This window comes from Macrotis lagotis, chromosome 1 (genome assembly GCF_037893015.1).
Source record: "Macrotis lagotis isolate mMagLag1 chromosome 1, bilby.v1.9.chrom.fasta, whole genome shotgun sequence".
Classification (NCBI taxonomy): Eukaryota; Metazoa; Chordata; class Mammalia; order Peramelemorphia; family Peramelidae; genus Macrotis; species Macrotis lagotis.
This window is the reverse complement of record NC_133658.1, coordinates 835,867,324-835,889,502: the sequence shown is the minus strand read 5'-3', so window position 1 is coordinate 835,889,502 and position 22,179 is coordinate 835,867,324. Positions and strand designations below refer to the sequence as shown.

Genomic DNA, 22,179 nt, shown 5'->3' with positions numbered 1-22,179 from the left:
TTTAAAATGTCTGCCCAACCATTTCCTATTATGATGAATTCCATAACAGAGAATCATGAAATCCTAAAGAGTAGGAAGGAATTTTGTTTATTGTTTTGTTTTTTAAATACATTTTTATTAGTGTCAATTTTTTTAATATATCATCAGTGTACATTTCAGGGATGCTAACCTGGAGTCAACATGACTCAAATTTTGACAACAGAGTATTAATTACAGTCTTAGCTTCAGGAAAAAAGAGAATGTAGACTAAACATATAATTTCTGTGCCATTTAGGTTAAAGATTCTACTCCTTTCAGTTCCCAAATTTCAGATATTCTTTGGAGGAAGTAATAAACCTTTTTCTGAGGATAATTACTGACTGGGAGGTCAGTGAAGGATTCATGGAAGAGTAGCTATTTGAATTGGACATGAAAGGTTAAATTACAATTCCCATTTGCTTACAATCCCTGTGCAGGTCCTCCATAACCATTTCCCATTATGATGAATTCAGAAATAGAGAATCATCTGATTAAAAAGGAATTCTTATTTATTACTTTGTCATTTTTTTCTGTTTCTATAATTTCTCCCAGTGTATCTTCCTTTCTCCCTCCCAGAATACTACTATCCCATATCACAAATAATATTTTCTAGACAAAATAAAAGATAGAGAAAATATCATTATAACTGATCAGCACATTAAAAAAATCTGAAAATCTGTGCAATGTACTATACTTGTAGACCTTCTTATACCTCTACAAAGTGGGTGGAATGGGAATATCTTCTCATGGCTTTTCTTTTGAATCATATTTTATTAAACAACACTCATTTTTTTAATTAGAGTGAATGTGTATGTGTGGTTATCCATCTGAATTGTAGTCAGTATATTTTGGCTCTGCTTGGGCTTCACTCTGCATCAGTTGATATAGATCTTTCCATGTTTTTCTGTATTCATATTCAACAATTCTTAAAGTATAGTAATATTCTATTAACTATTTGCCAATTGATGAATATCTGCTTTTCTACCCCCTCAATTTTTTGCTGTCACAAAAAATGTTACTATAAGTATTTTGGTGTATGTAGAATTTTAAATATCTTTAGCCTGATCTCCCTTCTAATACAGAATCACCTCTATAGTCTACCATCCACCCTTTGAGTATTTCTGGTGATAGAGGACTCATTACATCATGAAGCAAACTGTTCCATTTTGTTATTAAGGTTTTCCTTATATCAAATTGAAATCTCCCTCTTTGTGATACCATCCATTGGTCTCTTCAGTATTCCTCAAAAGCTTTTGGCATTTAATGGAACTTGAGATAGCTCTGAGGAAGACAAAAGATCCCAATTGAAAAAATGGATTAGAACCCTGTATGAACCTCCCTCTATAGCAACCTCCCTCTGTAGCAATTTTCAGACTTTCTTCAGCAAGCTAATATTACTTACCTATTCCCTTAGGAAATTTGGGAAAAGGAATAAGTTGATATCTGCAAAGTCCCTTTCCATTTTTAACAATCTTCAAAGAAAAGATTTCATCATCTGTTATCAAAATTAATTTCTTCCTAACTTCCTTGTTATCCCCAGGGACGAGTGTTAAAATCTTCTAGTGTCAAGATCTATCCAGATATCTAGGCTATATCAATATTGGGTTTTGGTCATTTTTCAGTCATACCTGATTCTTTGAAACCATTTTTTCAGAAATTTTCTTATTAAAGATATTAGAATGATTTGTCATTTTTTTCTGTAGCTCATTTTACAGATGAGGAATCCAAAACAAACAGGGTTAAGTGACTTGAATCACCTATCTAGTAAGTGTTTATAAGGCTAAATTTGAACTTAAAGGAAGGTGAGTCTTTTCAGCCTCCAGACCCAGCATTATCCATATAGCTGATCAAATATAATTCAAAATTATAATAAATATAGCATGGGTTCACTTAGAATCACAGCCTTAGAGTTAGAATCTAAAAGTCATCTATTGTAACTGGTACCTCAGCTGACAATCTCTGACAAATAGTCATCCAGCTTTTTTCTGCAGATATTTATATAACTTTGGATTCTCCCACTCTGTAACTTTTACTTACTTATTGCTTCTAATTTTGCCCTCTGAGGCCAAAGAGAAGTCTATAATATACTCTGCCAGGATAATACTTCAGGTTTTTTAAGAAAATGATCATGCATGTCTACCTAATACCATCTCTCCCTCACTGAAGTTTTCTTTATAATTAAATATCCATTGTTTATTAACAGACTAGAAATATTGAAGGATGTTGAGAAGCTGAAACAGTTCACAAGATTGATTGGTAAGGGGTATGTAAAGTATCTCCTGTGAAGAATAGTTGGAGAGAATTTGCCCTGAGAAAGCTAAAAAATAATATCACTGTCTTAACATAACTAAAGAATTCTTATGTAAAACACAGAGGCTGCTCATTTTTTATTTTCGAGAATAGAATTAGAACTTGTCAACTAGATAGGAATCAGTCTCTAACCTGCTGGCCAGAGCTAAAACAGAACAGAGCAGAATATAGGAAAGGAGGACAGAAACAGAAACTCAACTAATTTTAGAGTGAGGAAAATGACACCTTTAGGCAGAATCCCCCCCTACTAAGATGGAGGGCTTAATACTGTTGAGACAGGGTCGCTTATATGAAAGGTATTGATGCATAACACAGTCATTCTTAGGTCTTGAGATAGTTCTCATGGTTGGTATTTCTTGGAACAGTTCAGATGTTTTTAGGTCCTGTGGGCACAGTTATTGTCTCAAGTCTTGGGGGTCATGATTACTCTCTGGGGTATAGAACCAGAGTTCTGTGGCAGGAACAGGAGTACAATATAAGAAATAAGAATTGTTTTCATGTGTTGAATGACCCTGAGAAAAAAAGGGAACTAAATCCCTCAATGAACATCTGGTGCTGGCAATGAACTTTGCCAGAAGGTGATATACAGAGCACAAAGGATTATTTTTATGCAAAACTAGGGGCATAACCTGTTTGCTCGGCCATAGCACTGGAAAACAAGATATCTCCAAAACATTTTTATGAACTAATGGATAGAAGTTATTGGAAGCTATATTTTGTTGTTTGTTTGGTTTTTTGTTTTTGTTCTTTTTTAGATTTTTCAAGGCAGTGGGGTTAAGTGGCTTGCCCAAGGTCACATGGCTAAGTAATTATTAGGTGTCTGAAGGTTGGATTTGAACCCAGGTACTCCCGACTCCAAGGCTAGTGCTCTATCCACTGTGCCACCTAGCCACCCCTTGGAAGCCATATTTTGACAAAATATAAGATAAGGAATAATTTTCCAGGAATAGAATTCTCTGTAGTAGTGGAAATGTTCACACAGAAACTTGATGACCATTTAAAATGAGGAAACACTACACCAGACTTCCTGACTTTTAAAATCACTCTAAAATGTACTAGGAGGTAGCATGGTGCAGTGTAAAGATAGCTAGGTTTACTGCCTTATGTATGACCTGGGCTGGAATTCCCACTCCAATATCTGCCTTACCTTGCATGTACATGTATAGGTCAAAGCTATAAAGTGAAAGGAGATCAACAAAGGTCCTTCCAACTCAATGATTCTGTTATCTGAGCTTTGGAATACTGTGAAAATTTCTTAACTTCTCTACTTTTAAGCTTCCTCATCTATAAAATGAGATAGCACTACCTGTCTTCACAACAGGATTGTTGTGAAGAAAAGCATTTTGTATAAACCTTTGAGTGCTATAAGAACGGGAGCAGGTATTCTGATTGCTACCTGTCACTCATGAAAAATTAGGACACTGCAAGCTTTGGAACCCAACACAATAATTAGCTCATCAGCATTCTTTTTGGTGGCTCTGACTTGCAGATTTAAGGAAAGTGATTGTTACCATCTTTGCCAAGGCCAAAGTGACCTCAGTGTTAAGGATTCAGCATGTCTTCAGAGCAAACCTAAGACTACATAAGAAAATTCCGGCCTTTGCTAGCTTTTTATCTTTAGAGTTTTTGAAGTAGAGCCTCCCTGCTTAGCTCAGTGAGGCTCAGCGTAAACAAACTTGTTTGTTTGCTTAAGTTAGAAAAACACCATGTGGACACCACTAATAGTTACAAATCAGGGAGGTGGTGGGCTTCAGCACCCCAAAGCAGTCACATAGTATTATATAATATGTAATTTATATAGTATCAACTATGCATACTTCTATTTGAGATCTCTGTTGGCTTAAAAGCAAAGCAAGTACCTGATAAAATTATCAGCTAGACATGTCAGAAATATTTTTAACCGAATCTATGATTTCATTGGTGTAGAAAATTCCTTGGGATGGCTAGGTGGCACAGTGGATAAAGCACCAGCCCTGTAGTCAGGAGTACCTGGGTTCAAATCCGGTCTCAGACACTTAATAATTACCTAGCTGTGTGGCCTTGGGCAAGCCACTTAACCCCATTTGCCTTGCAAAAAAATAAAGAAAAGAAAATTCCTGGTGAGGAAGCTCCCTCTATCAATGCAACTTAGGACCTACTTGGCAATTGATAGAAATTTTTGAGCGTTGTCTGAGAAACAGATGTTAGGTAACATGCTCAGGATGCAAAGGCAGAATTTGTCAGAAGCGAATCTTGAACCATATCTTTCTTACTCCAAAACCAACTTTTTACCACACTGTGTCTTAGCTTTTGAAGAGTAGAAAAATCCATAAAGGAAGGACATGATTCTTATCCTTATGGATAAGGTGTGGTAAAAGCAATAAGGATAGTAGGAGGCTATTCCTGCCCTGTCCTTGAGTTTAATTCTATTATCTCTTCAGCAATATTATTCATGTTTTTATCAAATGCTTTTACCATCATGTAATGCTTTCCCCAGTTTCTACCCTACATCATCAATGCTGGTTTCTTTATCTACCAGAAAGCTTGTTTACTAGTTCCCTTCCCACTGTCTGACCCTCTATCCGGTGAGATGAAAATGTCAGTGCATTCTGACCTACTGGAGTCAGACAGAAGAAACTAAAATCATACCAACTGAAGAAGACTCACAAATCAGAGAGGGTATTAATATTCAATGGTTACCCATGACTCAGTCCTTTTTTTTTTTTCCTCCCAAAGGTACCTTTAGCAGGAATATTATTACCAAGTTTTGGAATAATTTGACTTTCTGTTTAGTTCTCCTGAACTAAAACTAACTGATGATGGTAGAGTAGGAGTATCTATAAAAATAAAATACTAAGTAAGTATTTAAAGTATTGAAGAAAATGAAACTAATCCTCTGATATAAAATCTTTCATTCCTTTGTATTCCATAGGTCCTCTTGTTCTACCTGTCTGCCCTTAGTAAGCCTTATTCCTAGCCTATTCTAGGATAATTAAAAAAAAATCTTAGAATTGTCAGGAACCTTATAGGTCATCTAGTCTAGGTACTTAGACAGTGTACACTAGAGGAGATAATAAGTCATGATTTGAACACGGAGCTTCCTATTTTATAAGCTAGCTATTAAATTGCTGGACGCTTCTTATATTGAGCCAAAAATTCTCCCTGAAGTTTCTTTTTACTGGACATAATTCTGCCTTTTAGGACCATTCAGTATAAGTTGGCTCCATTTTCCTTATAGTAGCCTTTCATATATTTGAAGATAGTTATCTTGTCCACCTGAGTCTACTCTTCTACAGGCTAAATATCCTCAATTCATACTTTAGACTACCAGTTCTGTATTGTCCTCCAGCCCACAGTTAGTCATCTTGGCTGTTATAGACTGCTTTAAGCAAGTTTAAGTACTAAGGCCTCAGTTTCCTCATCAATCAAATGAAGTTAATGGTGTCTTCTCCCTGCTTCATACTCTAGAAAGATATTGAACTGATAAATAGAAGATATTGATATACTTGGAATATAAAAGGTATAAAGTGCTGGAAACCTGAGCATTTGTGTGGGTGGCAATCTCTTGGGGGGTAAAAAGATCATCCTGTTTTTATCTTCAGATCTCATGAGGGAAATAATTGAACAATCTAATAGTTTTCATCTTTTTTTTCCCCAACTAACACATTTATTAAGTGATGTTCATAAAACTTTAAATGTATTCTCTAAACTTTGAGTAGACTGGCAAAATCAAGTAGTAATTTAATCAATAAATTTAAATGTGATGAACAAGATTTGCAAACTAGAAGCTCTTCTAAGAATTCTGCCTTGCTATAGCGATTATAAATCACAAATGGGAAGAGAAGGGAAAGGTGGATCACAATCATTTTTAGGGCCACTAATGGATAACAGTTTAGTTCTTGGTGATTATTTCAAATTTTGTGGGGTTGTGACTTCCTCCCTCCCTTCCAGGGCACAGAATCAGAGGCAAGAACAGGTTCTACAATTTTTGATTTGCTTTACTTAACATACAAAGGCACAGTACAGAAATGTAGAGATTGTGAGAATGCTGTCAGAGTTGATGAATTACTTTCAAACTGCGTAAGTTTCTTACTTGTAAGTGAGAGTCTGTGAAGGAGCTCTGAGAAATCCTAATTATTATTATTATTATTATATTCATTACACATGTATTGATCATGAAAATCATAAATTTCCTTTCATGTTGCTTGTTCTAGGGCAGACATTGTGCTACTGGGGATACAAGCACAAAAACGAAACAATGCCTGCCCTCCTACAACTTAAAAATCTGTTCAAGACTAACAGTTGAATGAAGGGTTTGGAAATCAACTATAAAGGTATGAGAAGAGAGGAAATGGAGGCAACTAAGAGTAGTAAACATTTTCTACAGACTTAGGAAGAATGCTGCTCCATTGTTTGAAACACTTGGAGAGCCTATAGTAAAAAGTGGGCTGGATTTGGGGTGAGAGGACCTGGACCAAAGCTCAATTCTGCCACTTGCTACCTCTCTCTTTAGCAAGAGACATAAAGAATCTGAAAAAAAAAGTATGCCTCGGTTTGTACTCAGAGTTCATCATTTCTCTCTCTAGATGTGGATAGCTTTTTTTATTATAGGTTCTTTTGAATTGTCTTGGATCATTGTACTGATCAGAGTAGCCAAATCTGTCGTCAGTCATCATTACAATATTGCTGTTCCTAACAGTTTCATCTTACCTTTGCCCAGCACTGTATCACAAGCCTCCATCACTGATTAGAGGATTTTGAATTATCATCTCAGCCCCTATTGCAACTTCCTGTTGGCAAATCCTAACAGGCCCTCCTCCTCCAGGAAGCATTCCTTGAACATTCCAGTGTACTTTGATCTTTCCAACCAGAGAACTCTTGCAGCACATAGTATTTACATGACTCATTTAGATATTTACTGTCTTGTGATGTTTACTTGTTTCATGTGTCTTGTCTCTCCGATACTGAGAAGGGAGAAATCATGTTTAGTCATCTTAATAGCATCGCATCCCACACCCAGTCTTCCCCCTTCTACTCCCCAGCCTCTCATCAACAGAGTACAGTGCTATGGTATTTGTTCTTCATTTTCAAAGGAAGATCACAGGAAGATCACAACATCAGGGAGATGATGCCATGACAAGCACATGAATTGGATTTGAGTGAAGGGGTCTGTCCTAAGTCACCAGCCTCACTTTCTCCTTCAGAGTTGTTCTTCAGAATTGTACATCAACTTCGTGATGGCATGCATGCCAGGTTCTGGATAATGGGCAATACTCTCGAGATTTCCCAGTCACCAGTGGAGTAAAACAAGAATGTGTCCTTGCTCCCATACTTTTTAGCATGATGTTTTCAACCATATTATCAAATGCCTTCAGTGAGGGTGAACATGGCCTCAAGGTCAGCTACTGAACTGTTGGCAAATTCTTTAACTTGAAAAGACCCAATTGGAGGAAGTGTTGGTGCATGATCTTCAGCCAGCCTCTGAAGCTGAAATGCAACAAAATATGGAGCAATTCTCTACTGCTTGTGCTAATATAGGTCTAACAACACCAAGAAAACACAGGTATTCCCATTAGCCAGCATCATCCCATCCATATATGGAACCATCAATTACAACGAATGGAGAAGGTTTGAGCACTGTGGTCAAGTTCACTTATCTTGATAGTGCCCTTTCCAAGTAGATACATATTAACAATGAGTTTGACATACACATTGCCAGAGCTAGCTCAGTATTTGGGAGGCTCCGAACAAAAGTATGGTAGAGGAAAGGTATTAGACTGACTACCAAACTGGGGGTCTACAGAGTCATTGTACTGACCTCATTGCTATATGCCTGTGAAACCTGAACATTCTACCAGCACCATGTCAGGAAATTGAATCACTTCGATTTAAATTATCTTAGGAAGGTTCTAAAGCTCACCTGACAGGAGAAGATAGCAGACCCTGAGGTCCTCTCTTGAACTAAACTACCTAGCATTCCAACATTACCACAGAGAATACAACTACAATGGGCTGGACACATTAGAATGCCAGGCTTCACTTGCCAAAAAACTATTTTATGGAGAATACTCACAAGGTGGTCAGAAGAAGTGATACCAAGATACCATGAAGGTCTAATTGAAAAACTTTAGAATTGACTTTACAACTTGAGACACACTGGTAAAATCAGGACCACCCAACATGGTTTGCCCTCTTCAGTGAATGTGCTGCACTCTATGGGGAAGGCAGAATTGAAGCAGCTCAAAGGAAATGTGACATATGTAAGTTTAGACTACCCACCCCAGGTGTTCATATGGACTATTTATGCCCAACAGTAGAGCATTCCGAACTTATATTGGTCTGATCAGCCACAGTCAGACCCTGTAACTTGACTCAAGCATAGTGAAGTCATTTTGGTCTTTTTTAATAATGGACAAGAACCAGAACCAACAATGCAATGCACAGAGGCCTTACTAAATCTGAAGAATCCTAAGTGAGGAAGGAACCTACACATCAGCCATCTATCAAGAACCTCTTTAACAATGCCCTGTAAAAAATGGTACATCCACTTAAGTTAAATTAACCATCATTAAGTGGGGGTGGCTAGGTGGTGCAGTGGATAGAGCACCAGCCCTGGAGTCAGGAGGACCTGAGTTCAAATCCGGCCTCAGACACTTCATAATTACCTAGCAGTGTGGTCTTTAAGCCACTTAACCCCATTTGTCTTTCAAAATCCTAAACAAACAAAAAAAACCCCAATCCAATCATTAAGTTACTCCATGGTACTAAATTTAGAGACCGAACTGACCTCAGAAGTGAGATAGTCTAAACCCTTCATTTTACATATGAGGGAAACTGAGGCCTGGCAAAGTTAGGTGACTTATCCGTGGTCACAAATGTATTTGAGGACAACTGTCTAGTGTTAGGGAATTCCTTATCCCCAAAAGTAGTCTGTTCTACTATTGTATTGCTTTTGTTGTTTGGAAATTCTTCTCTATTTCTAAATGAAATTTTCTCCATTCCAACTTTTATCCATTAGTCCAAGTTTTGACCCCTGGGACCAAACAAAACAGGCCTGATTCTTCTCCTGTTTACATTACAATCTTTTGACTGACGTGGCATCTTTTGGTAGTGAGACAATCATTGGGGTGTGATGGAAAGCACATTGTGTTTGGAATCAGATTCTCAACCCTCCTTGACCTATTAGCTGTATGACCTAAGTAACTGTATGACTTAAAAATGAGTAAGTCCTTTTTCTCTTCTCTGAGCCTCCTTCTTCATCAGGTAAAAAAGAATAATTTCTCCTTACCTCCCCCACAGGGAGGCTCAAATGAGAAAATGATAAAGAATATTTCTTGTCCATTCCCCAGCTGATAAATGGTCAAAGTATATGCAAACGTAATTTATAGATGAGAACATTAAAGAGATCCATAGCCATATGAAAAATTGTTCTAAGTCATTAGAGAAATGCAAATTGAAGCATCTCTGAGATACCACCTCACATCTCTCAGACTGGCCATTATGACCAGAAAAGACAGTGATCAATGTTGGAAGGGATGTGGGAAATCTGGGACACTAATACATTGTTGGTGGAGCTGTTAGCTCATCCAACCTTTCTGGAGAGCAATTTGGAATTATGCCCAAAGGGCAACAAAAATGTGCATACCCTTTGATCCAGCAATATGACTACTGGGTCTATACCCTGAAGAGATTATGAAAAAGGGTAAAAAGGGGTGGCTAGGTGGCATAGTGGATAAAGCACTGGCCCTGGAGTCAGGAGTACCTGGGTTCAAATCTGGTCTCAGACACTTAATAATTACCTAGCTGTGTGGCCTTGGGCAAGCCACTTAACCCCATTTGCTTTGCAAAAACCTTTAAAAAAGGGTAAAAACATCACTTTTACAAAAATATGCATAGCAGCTTTGTGTGTGGTAGAAAAGAATTGGAAATTAAGTGAATGCCCTTCAATTGGGGAATGGTTTAACAAATTGTGGTATATGTATGTCATGGAACACTATTGTTCAATTAGAAACCAGAAGGGATGGGAATTCAGGAATGCCTGGAAGGATTTGCATGACTGATGCTGAGTGAGATGAGCAGAACCAGAAGAATATTGTACATCCTAACAGCAACATGGGGATGATGATCAACCTTGATGGACTTCTTCCTCATTCCATCAGTGCAACAATCAGGCACAATTTTGCGATATCTGTGATGGAGAATACCATTTGTATCCAGACAAAGAATTGTGGAGTTTGAACAAAGATCAAAGACTATTTATTACCTTTAATTTTTTTATTACCTTTAATTTTAAAAAAATTATCTTATGTAATTTTGCTCTCATACTTTATTTTTTTTCTTTAAGGATATGATTTCTCTCTCATCACATTCAACTGAGATCAATGTATACCATGGAAACAATGTAAAGTCTTAACAGATTGCCTTCTGTGGAGGGTGGGGAGAGGGAAGCAAGATTGGGGGAAAATTGTAAAACTCAAAATAAATAACATCTTTCTACAAAAAGAATATTGCTTGTAAAACTGAAAGCACTTTATAAATGTAAGCTGTTCTATACTGTACCTGCATATTTATTTGTTACCACCAGATGTCAGGAGCTGCATATTTATTTGTTACTACCAGATGTCAGGAGAGTCTCTATTGAGGTTCTGAGTTCAACAATAGTGCCAGTTTCTAGTAATGCTTTCCAGTAAAGCTCCTAAAATGAGATAAATGAAACAATGATAAATAACAAATATTTCAGAGCAAAGGAAAGTAAAGGAAACACTCATGAAAGAATAATTTGCTCACTTCTCATATTGAAATCATAGAATCTCAGAGATCATCTAGTACAGCCTGAATCATGGAATCAGTTCAGGCAAGTTTTTTTCCCCCCAGCATCGCCTTGAGGACCTTGAGCAATGGAGAGCTCAATACCTTATCAACAATTTGGAATCACTCACAATAGGAAGTTTTTCCTTTTCATTATTGTACTTTCCAGTAACTCTCTTTTCCTCCTTTTGTTTTTAGTTCTTTCTTGGTATTTATTCTTAGGCCTTTGCTTTCTAGTTTCTCCTTATGCTTTCTCAGTCATTCTGAGGAATTTTCATTCAGCCTCCCTATTCATCAAGTCATAGAATGTTGATTGTTTAATGTGACATAAGAGATCATTAGTTCAAATCCCTTTATTTTACAGAGGAGGAAATTGAGGCTCTGAAAGGAGATGGAAATTATCAGAGATAGAGAAAGTGGAGGTGGCAGAACCAGAGCTAGAAGGTGGATCCTAAGGTCACAGGGAGAGTTAGAAAAGCTCTTAGAAGCTAATATATCCAGCCTTGTTTTATAGAGGAAGAAACTGATGTAATTTACTCTGGGTCACAAAGGTAGTATCAGAATTAGGATTTGAACCAGGTTTTTTTGGGGGGGTTTTTTTTTTTTTAGGTTTTTGCAAGGCAAATAGGGTTAAGTGGCTTGCCCAAGGCCACACAGCTAGGTAATTATTAAGTGTCTGAGACCGGACTTGAACCCAGGTACTCCTGACTCCAGGGCTGGTGCTTTATCCACTACGCCACCTAGCCACCCCCAGGTTTTTTTTTCTTTCTCTAAATCTAACATTTTTTTCACTCATACTACTCCCAGGACTCAAAACTCTGCAGTGCTTCATTAGGGCATCTCTTGAATTTCCTGTCAAGGATCACAAGAACATGTGACTTATTTGAAGGAACATTTCATTTCAACAAATATGTTAAGCACTTCTAATGAGCAAGACCTGTAATTAGTGCTGGGAAAACAAAGAGACGGTCCCTCTTTTTAGGGAGCCTATAATTTAATACCTGTATCTTAGAGTACTAGGGAGTTTTAACAGCTGTGGTTCAAGGGAAAATTAACTTCAAATATGAAGTCTATGTAAGGTAATTAGAGAAATTTAGGAAATAAGAGATCCTTCACATACAGCGAATAGAGCACTAGTCTTGGAATCAGAAGGACAAGAGTTTGAATCTAGCTTCAGACACTTGACTCTTACCAGCTGTGTGACCATGGGCAAGTCACTTAATCTTGATTGCCTCAATTCCAGAACCATCTCTAATTGTCCTGATTCATATCTTGGCCACTAGACTCAGGAGGAGAAAGTGAATCTAGTGACTTCGCACAGCCCCCCTCAATCAAATACAATCCATGTGTTTGTCATGGCATCACCATCCTGATGTCATGGTCTTCTTTGAAAATGGAAGAACAAAGCATTATCTGAGAGAGAATTAGTTCATGAAGGGGATTGTACCTGAAATGATCTCAAGGGAATAGAGAGATGAGCAAATGCATCAATAGATGTTTTTCTTTATTTGTAAAATTGAAATGATAGCATTGACTTTCTCACAGGGTCTCATTGTAAGGATCCAGTGAGACAACAGAAAAACACTTGTCAGACATCCAGGTGATATATAAAGCTATTAGCATCACTAAAGGATTTTTTTTTAATGAGGAGTAATAATCATAGTGTTTGCTATAGAAAAATGGGTTGGAGAATTTTCTTCTTAAAATACTTTAGTGAATCTGGTTGCTTTTTTAACAGTTTTAAAATTTTAGAGTTGAAAGCTATACATTGAACAAGAGCATATGGAACTAGAAAAATCTTTTACCTTGTTTCAGTTAACTTGCAGTTAGAACTATTCATAATCATGTCACTGTTTCTGATTTTGAATCAAACCTCTACCTCTAAGGCCACCAGCCCACATTCGTGGACTTTTTTTACTTTGTCCTACTTCCTCTTGTCTTTTGAGTTTTCATCTTGAGCTTGTAACTCTTGTGGTTGATGTTGATTTCAGGTCCTAAGGGCAGAGGCAGAATACCATTGACCCTATTACTCTATTAGTCATTACTCTGCTGTTTGAAAAATTGTCCAGAAGTACAGAAGCATATTCAAAGAAGACACTTTGCTTTCTAATTCTGTTGTAGTATGTGTCCTATTTTAAAAATGCTGTAGTGAGCTTTGAGATCAAGAGCCTTGAAGATGCTTTTAGTTTTTCACTCAGTTTAAGATGGAGCTGAACTTTGAAGAAGAAAGCTATTGAATCATTTTAATTCATATCTACTCTGTACATAACATTCTTTCTGTCTTATTTATAGCTATTACTCCTTTCTCAACGATGGCCCTTAAAGCCCATTAAATTCAGCTTAACAGATATTTAGACACTGATACAAAGACAAAAAATGAAATATTCTTGCCCTAGAGAATAAATATTATAATGCTTATCTAATAAAGTATGAACTCCTTAAGTTGGCATGCTGGGTATCCTCTACAACCTACCCTTCTAGTAATCTGTCTTAGATATATCTTATTGTCACTTTTTTTCCCACAATCAGCCTGTCATTTGAGGTCCTGTTTGGTTTGCAGCCTCATCTCATACCTACATCCATGAATCATTGAGCCAAACCAGATGTCACCATTCCTGTACTTTGGTTCATATTATTCTCTATATTTGAATTGATTTGGGTTCACAGATAAGGAGTTGGAATAGTCCACAGAGGCCATTTTGTCAAAGGTTATAGGTCTTTGGCTGGAAGAGCCCATCTTCCCTAATCTCCTCATATTTCTTAGTGAAGAACCAGAGACCCAGGGAATGACCCCAAGGTCATGCAGGGAGAAAATGGCAGCTTGGAATTCAAACCAGTCCATGGACTCCAAAGCAGTTCTCTCTTATAAGGGGTTCCCTAACTTGTCTTTTTTAGTTGCCATATTTTCCAGAAACATTGGACCCAGAGCATGCAGGAGGCCCTGAAAGGATCAAAGACAAAGGCTCCCCCTCACCCCAGCTGAGATGATTTGTTGTTTGTACCCCAAGCAGGATTCCCTGTGTTTCCTTGGGGTGCAAAAAAGGTGCCAGCCAACTGTGCAAGACTGCTTGTGTAACAGATGAACCAACCCTCCAATTTTCCCAAGGCAAAAAGCCTTTCCTCCCTTCTGGGAGGGTTTTTGTCCATTTCCCCACCCTTACTGCATCTGTCTCCCTCCCATGCCGCCCATACCCCTTCATCTTTTCTCCTTTTGTTGTACTGCAGTAAATGTGTAAACTCTCTAAGGACTCTCAACTCTTTGGGTTCCACATGTGTGTTTATATATCTCATAATTAAACTTGGTTTTCACATAAATCTTGTGTCATTATGATTACTTGTTGACACTTTCTAGCCTCTCCTCCTAACCTCTGCCTATTGACATTCTTACTTTGATTTTTTTTTTTTTTTTTTTTTTTTAGGTTTTTGCAAGGCAATGGGGTTAAGTGGTTTGCCGAAGGCTACACAGCTAGGTAATTAGAAAGTGTCTGAGGCCCGATTTGAACTTTAGGCACTCCTGACTCCAGGGCCGGTGTTCTATCTACTGTGCCACCTAGCCACCCCCTACTTTGATATTTTCAGAATACTTTACATTCATTATTATGTCAATAGATCTTAACAGCCTTTGAATAGGTGCTACAATCAATCTCAATCAAAAAGTTCTTATTAAAAATATTATTTCACAGTAGCCCTGGTGGTCAGAAAAGAAGGAGTTTAGGCCTAGCTATCACCTGATTCCATGCTCAACATTTTTGAATACACCCTACTACATAAAGTTCTGATAGATGTAAACACTTGTCTGTCCCAAAGATCCCAGCTCTTCAGTCTTTCTGGCTTTGCCCATGCTTTGCCAGAAATCCCAGAATGTTTCTTCATACATTTGAGACCATTCTCTCTGATACTTTTAATAATCTTCTGCATTTCTCTTCTGTAATGTTTTGTAAATAAGTTTGAACTTTATTTTTTTTTAGGGTTTTTGTTTTTTTTTTTTTTTGCAAGGCAAATAGGGTTAAGTGGCTTGCCCAAGGCCACACAGCTAGGTAATTATTAAGTGTCTGAGACCGGACTTGAACCCAGGTACTCCTGACTCCAAGGCCGGTACTTTATCCACTACGCCACCTAGCCGCCCCAAGTTTCAACTTTAAACAGATAATTGCCCATGTTGCTTTATCTGTCTCTGCTTGGCAGGAATAACCAGTATTTTTTTTTTTGACTGACATAGTGTCTGGCCTCTTTTAGAGACCCCATTATGGCAGCTATTAAACTTCTCTAGGAAATGGCAATAATCAGTCAAAACAGTCAAGCCCAACACTGTTTTAAGTGTTGGTGATACAGGGGCAAAAATGAAAACAATGCTGCAATCAGGGAGCTTACATTCATCAGGGGAGACAAAATATATATACATATAATTATATACAAAATAAAGAGAGGATGATTTTGTAAAGAGTACTCAATGAAGAGACAAGGGTAAAAAAGGCTGCATACAGGAAGTATTGTTTGGAATGAGCTTTGAAAGAAATACAGACATTAGGGATGACATGTACAAAAGTCGAAACAGGAAGGTGAAATGTTAGAAAGCCAGTTTGGTATAGAGCATTAGAAGGGGAAAAGATCTCATAAGCTTGAAAAGGCAATTTGGAGCTAGATGGTAAAGGACTTTAATAGTTAAATGGAATAGTTTTCTTTGATCCTAGAGGTAATTAATAGGGAGACATTAGAATTACTTGAACAGGATAGTGATATAGTCAGACCTGTGCTTTAGGAATATTGCTTGTAAAATTAAAGCAGAGAGAAGGTAAGGAAGCCACTTGAGGAGGTGAAGATGGACTGAATTAGGATGGTTGTGGTGTAAGTTAAAAGAAGGACAAAAGCAAGCGATATGAACATAGAATTGACAAGACGTGACAACTGATTGGATATGGCAGGGAGAGAGGGAAGAAAGAGTCAGAGAAAGCTCCAAGAGACCAGTGGAAGGGGGTTCCCTCAAAAGAATTAGAGAAGTTTGGAAGAGGTATAAAGATTAGAAGGATAAGAAATTTTGTTCTGGAAATGTTGAGATGAATTTGAATTGCTTATAAGGTGCTCATAGTCTCAGGGACCTAGTATATACTTGAGATTGTGGAATTGACTGCCCCCCTCTTTATCACTTGCCTCCTACCTTCCCCGGCTTTCTGCAAGATCCAGCTAAAATCTTAACCTTCACGAAGTCTTCCCAGTCACTCAGTGCTAGCTCCTTCTCTTTGTTGATTATTTGTTTTTTCATATCTATGCCTTTGTGCTTTGCATGTTGCCTCCCTTTTAGACAGTGAGTTTCTTGAGAGCAAGGAATGTCTTTACTTTTCCTTGTATCCTTAGTACTTAGCACGTAGTAGGTACTAACTATATGTTTGTTGACTCACTTGGAATTACATAGAACTTTCTCTTATTTTTCTGGTTTGGGGACTGATTTTGATCTTTACTCTAAGCTGTAGTTGATCTGACACAGTAAGAGAAATTCTGAAATACCTACATTAATAAACAATGCTTTCTTTCTGTTAAGATAGTCACTCATTTTGTGTGTTTCGTCCCTCCTTTTTCTTTTGAAGAAAAGTATGTTTACAACAATTAGATTTCTGAATAATCTGTGTACTTCAGGAGACTTTTCTAACAATTTTATCTGTTCTATAAGCATCTGATTTCACATTGAAGTTCAATATTTTAGACTTGGAGTATCTTATCAAATTTTTAGCATTTCTTTTCATCCTTTAAGGCCCACTAAAAAAAAAAAAACACCTTCTCCATGATACCTTACTTTATTTGCTCCCCTAATTTTCCTCTCCAGTGTTTCTCATCACTGTCTGCCTTTCTGTTATATGCATAACCATTTAACTTTTAATTTTATTTATATATTTTTCATATTAACCCAGCCTGACTGAGGTCCATGTGGGTCAAGGTTTTATTTTGGTCAAACTGTATAATTCCCCCTGTACCTAAGATAGTGAGTGCTCTGCACACTTTATCTGTTGAATTGAAGTGAGGTGATAAATGTAGAATTTTCCTAACATCAAGCACTTTATATATGGAAGCTGTTGTCATCATCATTGTGTTTGTGTTTCAGATGGTGACCCTCTTTCAGATGTGGGTTGTCCCCCTCTATTTCACAGTGAAGCTACACTGGTGGAGGTTCCTGGTGATCTGGGTCCTGTTCTCTGCTGTTACTGCCTTTGTTACTTTCCGAGCCACTCGCAAACCTTTGCTGCAAACTACCCCAAGGTGAGAATTGTGGAGCGGAGTTAGAGAGTGAAGAAGGAATTGGATCATGGAATCTTAGCATTGCAGACAGCCCTATCTAGAGTGCCACCCTCCTCTTCACCATTTCCCTGTCTGTCCCCCTACCTCTCTCTACCTACGTACAAATAATTGCCTGAACAGAATTCACTCCCTCTGCCTTATAAGGCCTGGTAGGACACTTTAGCTCTCCTATTGGTTAATCAGTGCAATCTAGAGCCCCCAGAGACCATGCTACTCTGCAGTTTAGTTCCAGCTGAGCATTTTACTATTAGAGGTCCATTCAAGTTTTTAATGCCTGTGGTCAACCAAAATGTGACTGGGAATGACTCATCTTAAAAATGAAGGGGTTGAATTAGATGACTAAACATGGAATTGGTTTCCTTGAGACAGGGGCGAAGTAGCAAGGAATCACTTTTCCATCATTATAGAGCTGCCCAGGTGAGTTTGAATGATCACTTGTAAAATCTTTTGTAAAAGGAACCCTTCTTTGGATATGAATTGGACTAGGTGGACTTCAAAATGTGTAGGAACTGGAAAGGGAGAGTCTGTCCTACGTGTGATTTTTCACTTAAGGGTAATAAGAAATAAGGATTACCTTTTGACAATAACCACTCCATCTTAGAGTTTATGATGAGAGGAAAAAAATGAATGTTAAGAAATAATAAAAATAATAATAAAACCACTTCAAGAGAGAGAAAAAAAAAGCCAGACTCTTAGTTTGCCATTCCCCTAGATTTTAGGAATGTAGATTTCGCAGGTTTGAGAGAAAGGAAAAGATGATCCCATGGTCTGAAAATTCTACAAGGGAAATAATTCAGGAGACATGGAACACCCTTTAGAAGGAAGTTCTACAGCCACAAAGAGAAATAGTTCTGATTTTGGAGGAGAAAGAGTTTTGGGAAGAGACTGATGAGGATTCACAATTACTTGTAGTAAAAATGAAATGTGCAACATTAACAGTAACATTGTGAGATGTTCAGTTGTGATGGATTCAGCTCCTCTTAGTTCAATAATCAAAAACAATTCTAAAAGACTTGTGATGGAAAATGACATCCCTAACCAGAAAAAAAAAACTAGACTAGACTCTGAATGCAGAATAAAGCATATTATGTTCACTTTCTAAAACAGCTTTTATGCTTTTTCTCTCTTATGTTTTTTTCCCTTTAGTTCTAATTCTTCTTTCATAACATGACTCATATGGAAATATGTCAAACATGATTATACATGTTCAGCCTATAGCAGATTACTTGGTGTCATGAAGAAGAAGTAAGGAAAGGAGGGAGGTAGAAAAATGTGAAACTCAGGAGTTTACAAAAAAAAATGAAGATTATCTTTGCATGTAATTAGAAAAAATAAAAGTAAATAATATAAAAGTAAATGAAATGTACAGCAGGTAGGATAAATGTAAAATGTTTCAAGTCCATAAAAATAGTGTTAGGAATACCTGAGTCAAAAGTGAGTTGAAATAGACAAGAAAAACTAAGAATAACAAGTGAGGCTTTTTTGTTGGGGTTTTTTTTTTTTTGGTTTTTGCACGGCAATGGGGTTAAGTGACTTGCCCAAGGTCACAAGCTAGATAAAAGAGTGTTTTTTAAAGCTATTTTAGGACTATAGCCACTAATTGATGACAGAGAGAAGATAATATTGCTTAATTCTTATTTTGTTTCTGTATATTCTGCTAAAGAGAATGTTAGAGTGGGAAAAAACAGTTCACAGTGATGAGTTATCAATAGGAATGAATAAGGAGATCATTAGAGAACATCTTTCATGAGTCTACTTCATCTGACCCAGTGCTTCTCCATGGTATTCCAGGTATCTATCTAAAACTTTATTCTTTGAAAATTTCTTATCTTGACCTCTACCAGAAATTTAGCTGCTTTTGAGCTTGTAGTTAATGTCATGAACCATCAAACTCATAACAAAACAAAGTATCCTTCCAAACATGCAAGAGGTTGCAAGTATCTATTGCTTTCAGAATGTTTTTTCCATATCTCAAGACTTTTATATTCTCCAGTCTCCAGCCTCAACTGTAGTTGAAATTACCAGTGATCTCTTTACTGCTGTATTTGATGGGCTATCCTCAGTGCTCATCCTTGAAGTCTATGCTACATATGGTTGTCTACTTTCTACTCAATAGACACCTTTTCCTCCCTCAATTTTCTTAATACTTGGCTCTCTCTCTTAGTTTTCCTTCAGGCTTCTTTTCCAGATCATCATCCTTGTCAGTCCCCTGACTTTTGACCCCCTTTTCTTTCTAAATCCTATGGGTTACCTGATCTGCTTTCATGATTCTATAACTATAATCTCTAAAGCACATGACATGCATGCTGCAATATGTCTATGTGTACATTCAGCTCTCTTGTCAAGAAGGGAAATGCTTCTTTTTAAGATGCAAAGTGAAAAAGTATTATTACTATCATTTCATGAAATTTTCTACAAAAATTTTGTTTAAAGGTTCCTACCACATCTTGTTTCAATCTGACTTTTCTCTGACTGTGGTCCTTTGACCCACTCTACCACTTTGATCCCTCCCCTCCCAGATACAAACACTCATCCTGGCAATCTCACACTCTGATCTGAATGTTTTATTTGGAGACTTTATTTCTAAGCTCTCTTTTGACTTCTGAATAGTCTCTTTTTGTTGGTGGTGGCAGCTTGGGGGTACATTTTCAGCCCTTTTCACCTCCAATCCTGAAGCATTTTGCAAATCTCATATTTGATCTTTTCAACAACCATTTGAGATAGGGGCAGTAATTATCTCCATTTTGCAGATGACGAAACTGAAGCACAGAGAGGTTAAACGAATTGCATATGATCACATAGAACTAATGAAAGGAGGAAGAACATTTAAGCCCCTGGAAAGTGCCAGTTGCGCTACTACTACTCCATGAGGGAGGTACTGACTTCAGGTCTGGCACTCTGCTCTCTAGTACCACCTTACCTGCCACATTTCTTCAGTGCCATGCTGTTGTCAAATAGTAGTTAGTTCTTGAACTGTTTTCTTGAATAATAATCCTGTATTCTGACCACTGCCTAGCTATCTTAATTATCTTATCTAAACTCATAAGTGTTTTCTAAAAATGAAGTTATTTTCATTTTATAAAGTAATTAACCCATTCCATTACTGGCAGCAGAATCTTGCTTCAGGGCCAGTACGGTAATTGTTTCTTAAATTTTCTTCAGCAGCTTAACTTTTCAAAGTGATTTAACATCTATTGGTTAAAGAGTCTCAAATTTTATTTTTAAGAGAGAGGCCTAGGTCCAAACTTCTACCTCATGTAAGAATCTTCCCTACAGCTTCCTTAACAGATATTTTTTCCAATCTTTGCTTCATTATTTCCAGTAAAAGAGAACTCATAAAACTGTCCATTCCATTTTGGTTTAGTGTCCATTTTAATTGTTAAAAAGTTCAATCTGTCTTTTAACTTCTCCAGATTGGATCCATTTCTGCCTTTTGAAGCTATATAAAACAACTTCCTTCCCATAGTTAGCCATTTGTTTATTTTAAAAAGTGATCATTCCCCCAACATCAAATCTTCTCATCCCTGGGTTCATTATTATAAGTTCTTCAACTTTTCCTTATGTTAACAGTTTGAAACCTCTTTATCATCCTGATTACCTGCCTTGACTTTCTGGTTATTCTCATGTTTCATTTTTTCATTTTCCTAAAGATGTGGTACCCCAAATTGATTATAATATTCTAAATATGATGTGTTTATCTCCAAGTATAGCTGTTTACCTTGTTCAACAGCTAAAGATTAAATATGGATTTTTAGCTTCTATATCACACCATTGACTCAATGATCTTGCTATTCACTGAAATCCCCTTGACCTTTTACTGCCTTTCCTATATTTGAATAGTTATTAGATTTTTAATCTAAGTGCAGGTCTTAATATTTAATAATAATTAAATTTCATGTTCTTGTATTTTGGCTCATACTTTCAGCCTATCAGAATCTCTCAGGATCACAAGTCTACTTTCCAACATATTGCTTTGCACATTCTCCTCCCTTTGTGTCATCCACAGATCTGAGAAGATGCCATCAACATCACTGTTCAGATTGTTGAAGAGAAAAGTTTTCTGAGACATGTCTCAAGAGGCTGTCACTTGAAACTAGATTGACATCAGTTACTCTAGGACCAATTTTTCTACCAGTTAAAAGTCCCTCTAATTTTACTATCATCTAGCACAAATAGCTCCATGTCACAAAGATATTTGACTGATATTGTCCCTTTAATCACAAATACAACTCTAGTCCTGGTGTAATGGAAAAGTTTCAGTCTGTGACCTAGAGGAAGAGACTTTCCACTTCAAGTCCTGGCTGTGCAAGTTATTAGATGTATGATCTTGGGTAAGGCACTGTGGCTCCTTGAGTACTCTCCATTTTATGGTGTCAGAATTTAGTTCTGTGTCATGATGTCCCCTGCTTTGGCATTCTTACTACCACCCTGTGAAGTAAATGTCATTTCCTGACACACCACATCATAGATGCATAGCAAATACTGGGTGTGGGGCTTGAGTTAATAAAGGACAAATAAAGTGCCTTTCCATGGATCTGAAAATGATTTAATAGCAGAAAAGCAAGCTAGACTATTTGACCTGAGGTATCAACCTTGTTTCTCTTCTCTTCTTTTACTTGAATAACACATGATATTAGATATGAAGATTTGATTTTGAACCCTAGGATTCCCATGTTTCAGACAAGTGAACTGAAATCCTGAAGATAGGGCCTCTTTCCACTGTCACCCCCTTCTTCCTTCTCAAAAAAAAAAAATTGACTAGCCTCCTTCCTGAAC

At 37.2% G+C, this 22,179-nt stretch overlaps 1 protein-coding gene across 2 annotated transcripts in view; it reads left to right on the top strand.

The window, feature by feature from the left end:
- Positions 1-22,179, top strand: part of RNF121 (ring finger protein 121) — a 107,204-nt gene that overhangs the window by 48,260 nt on the left and 36,765 nt on the right. For both annotated transcript variants that reach the window (XM_074217322.1, XM_074217323.1), the window contains exon 4: positions 17,210-17,364. In XM_074217322.1, the coding sequence (XP_074073423.1) occupies positions 17,210-17,364 (155 nt within the window). The remainder of the gene's footprint in view (positions 1-17,209; positions 17,365-22,179) is intronic.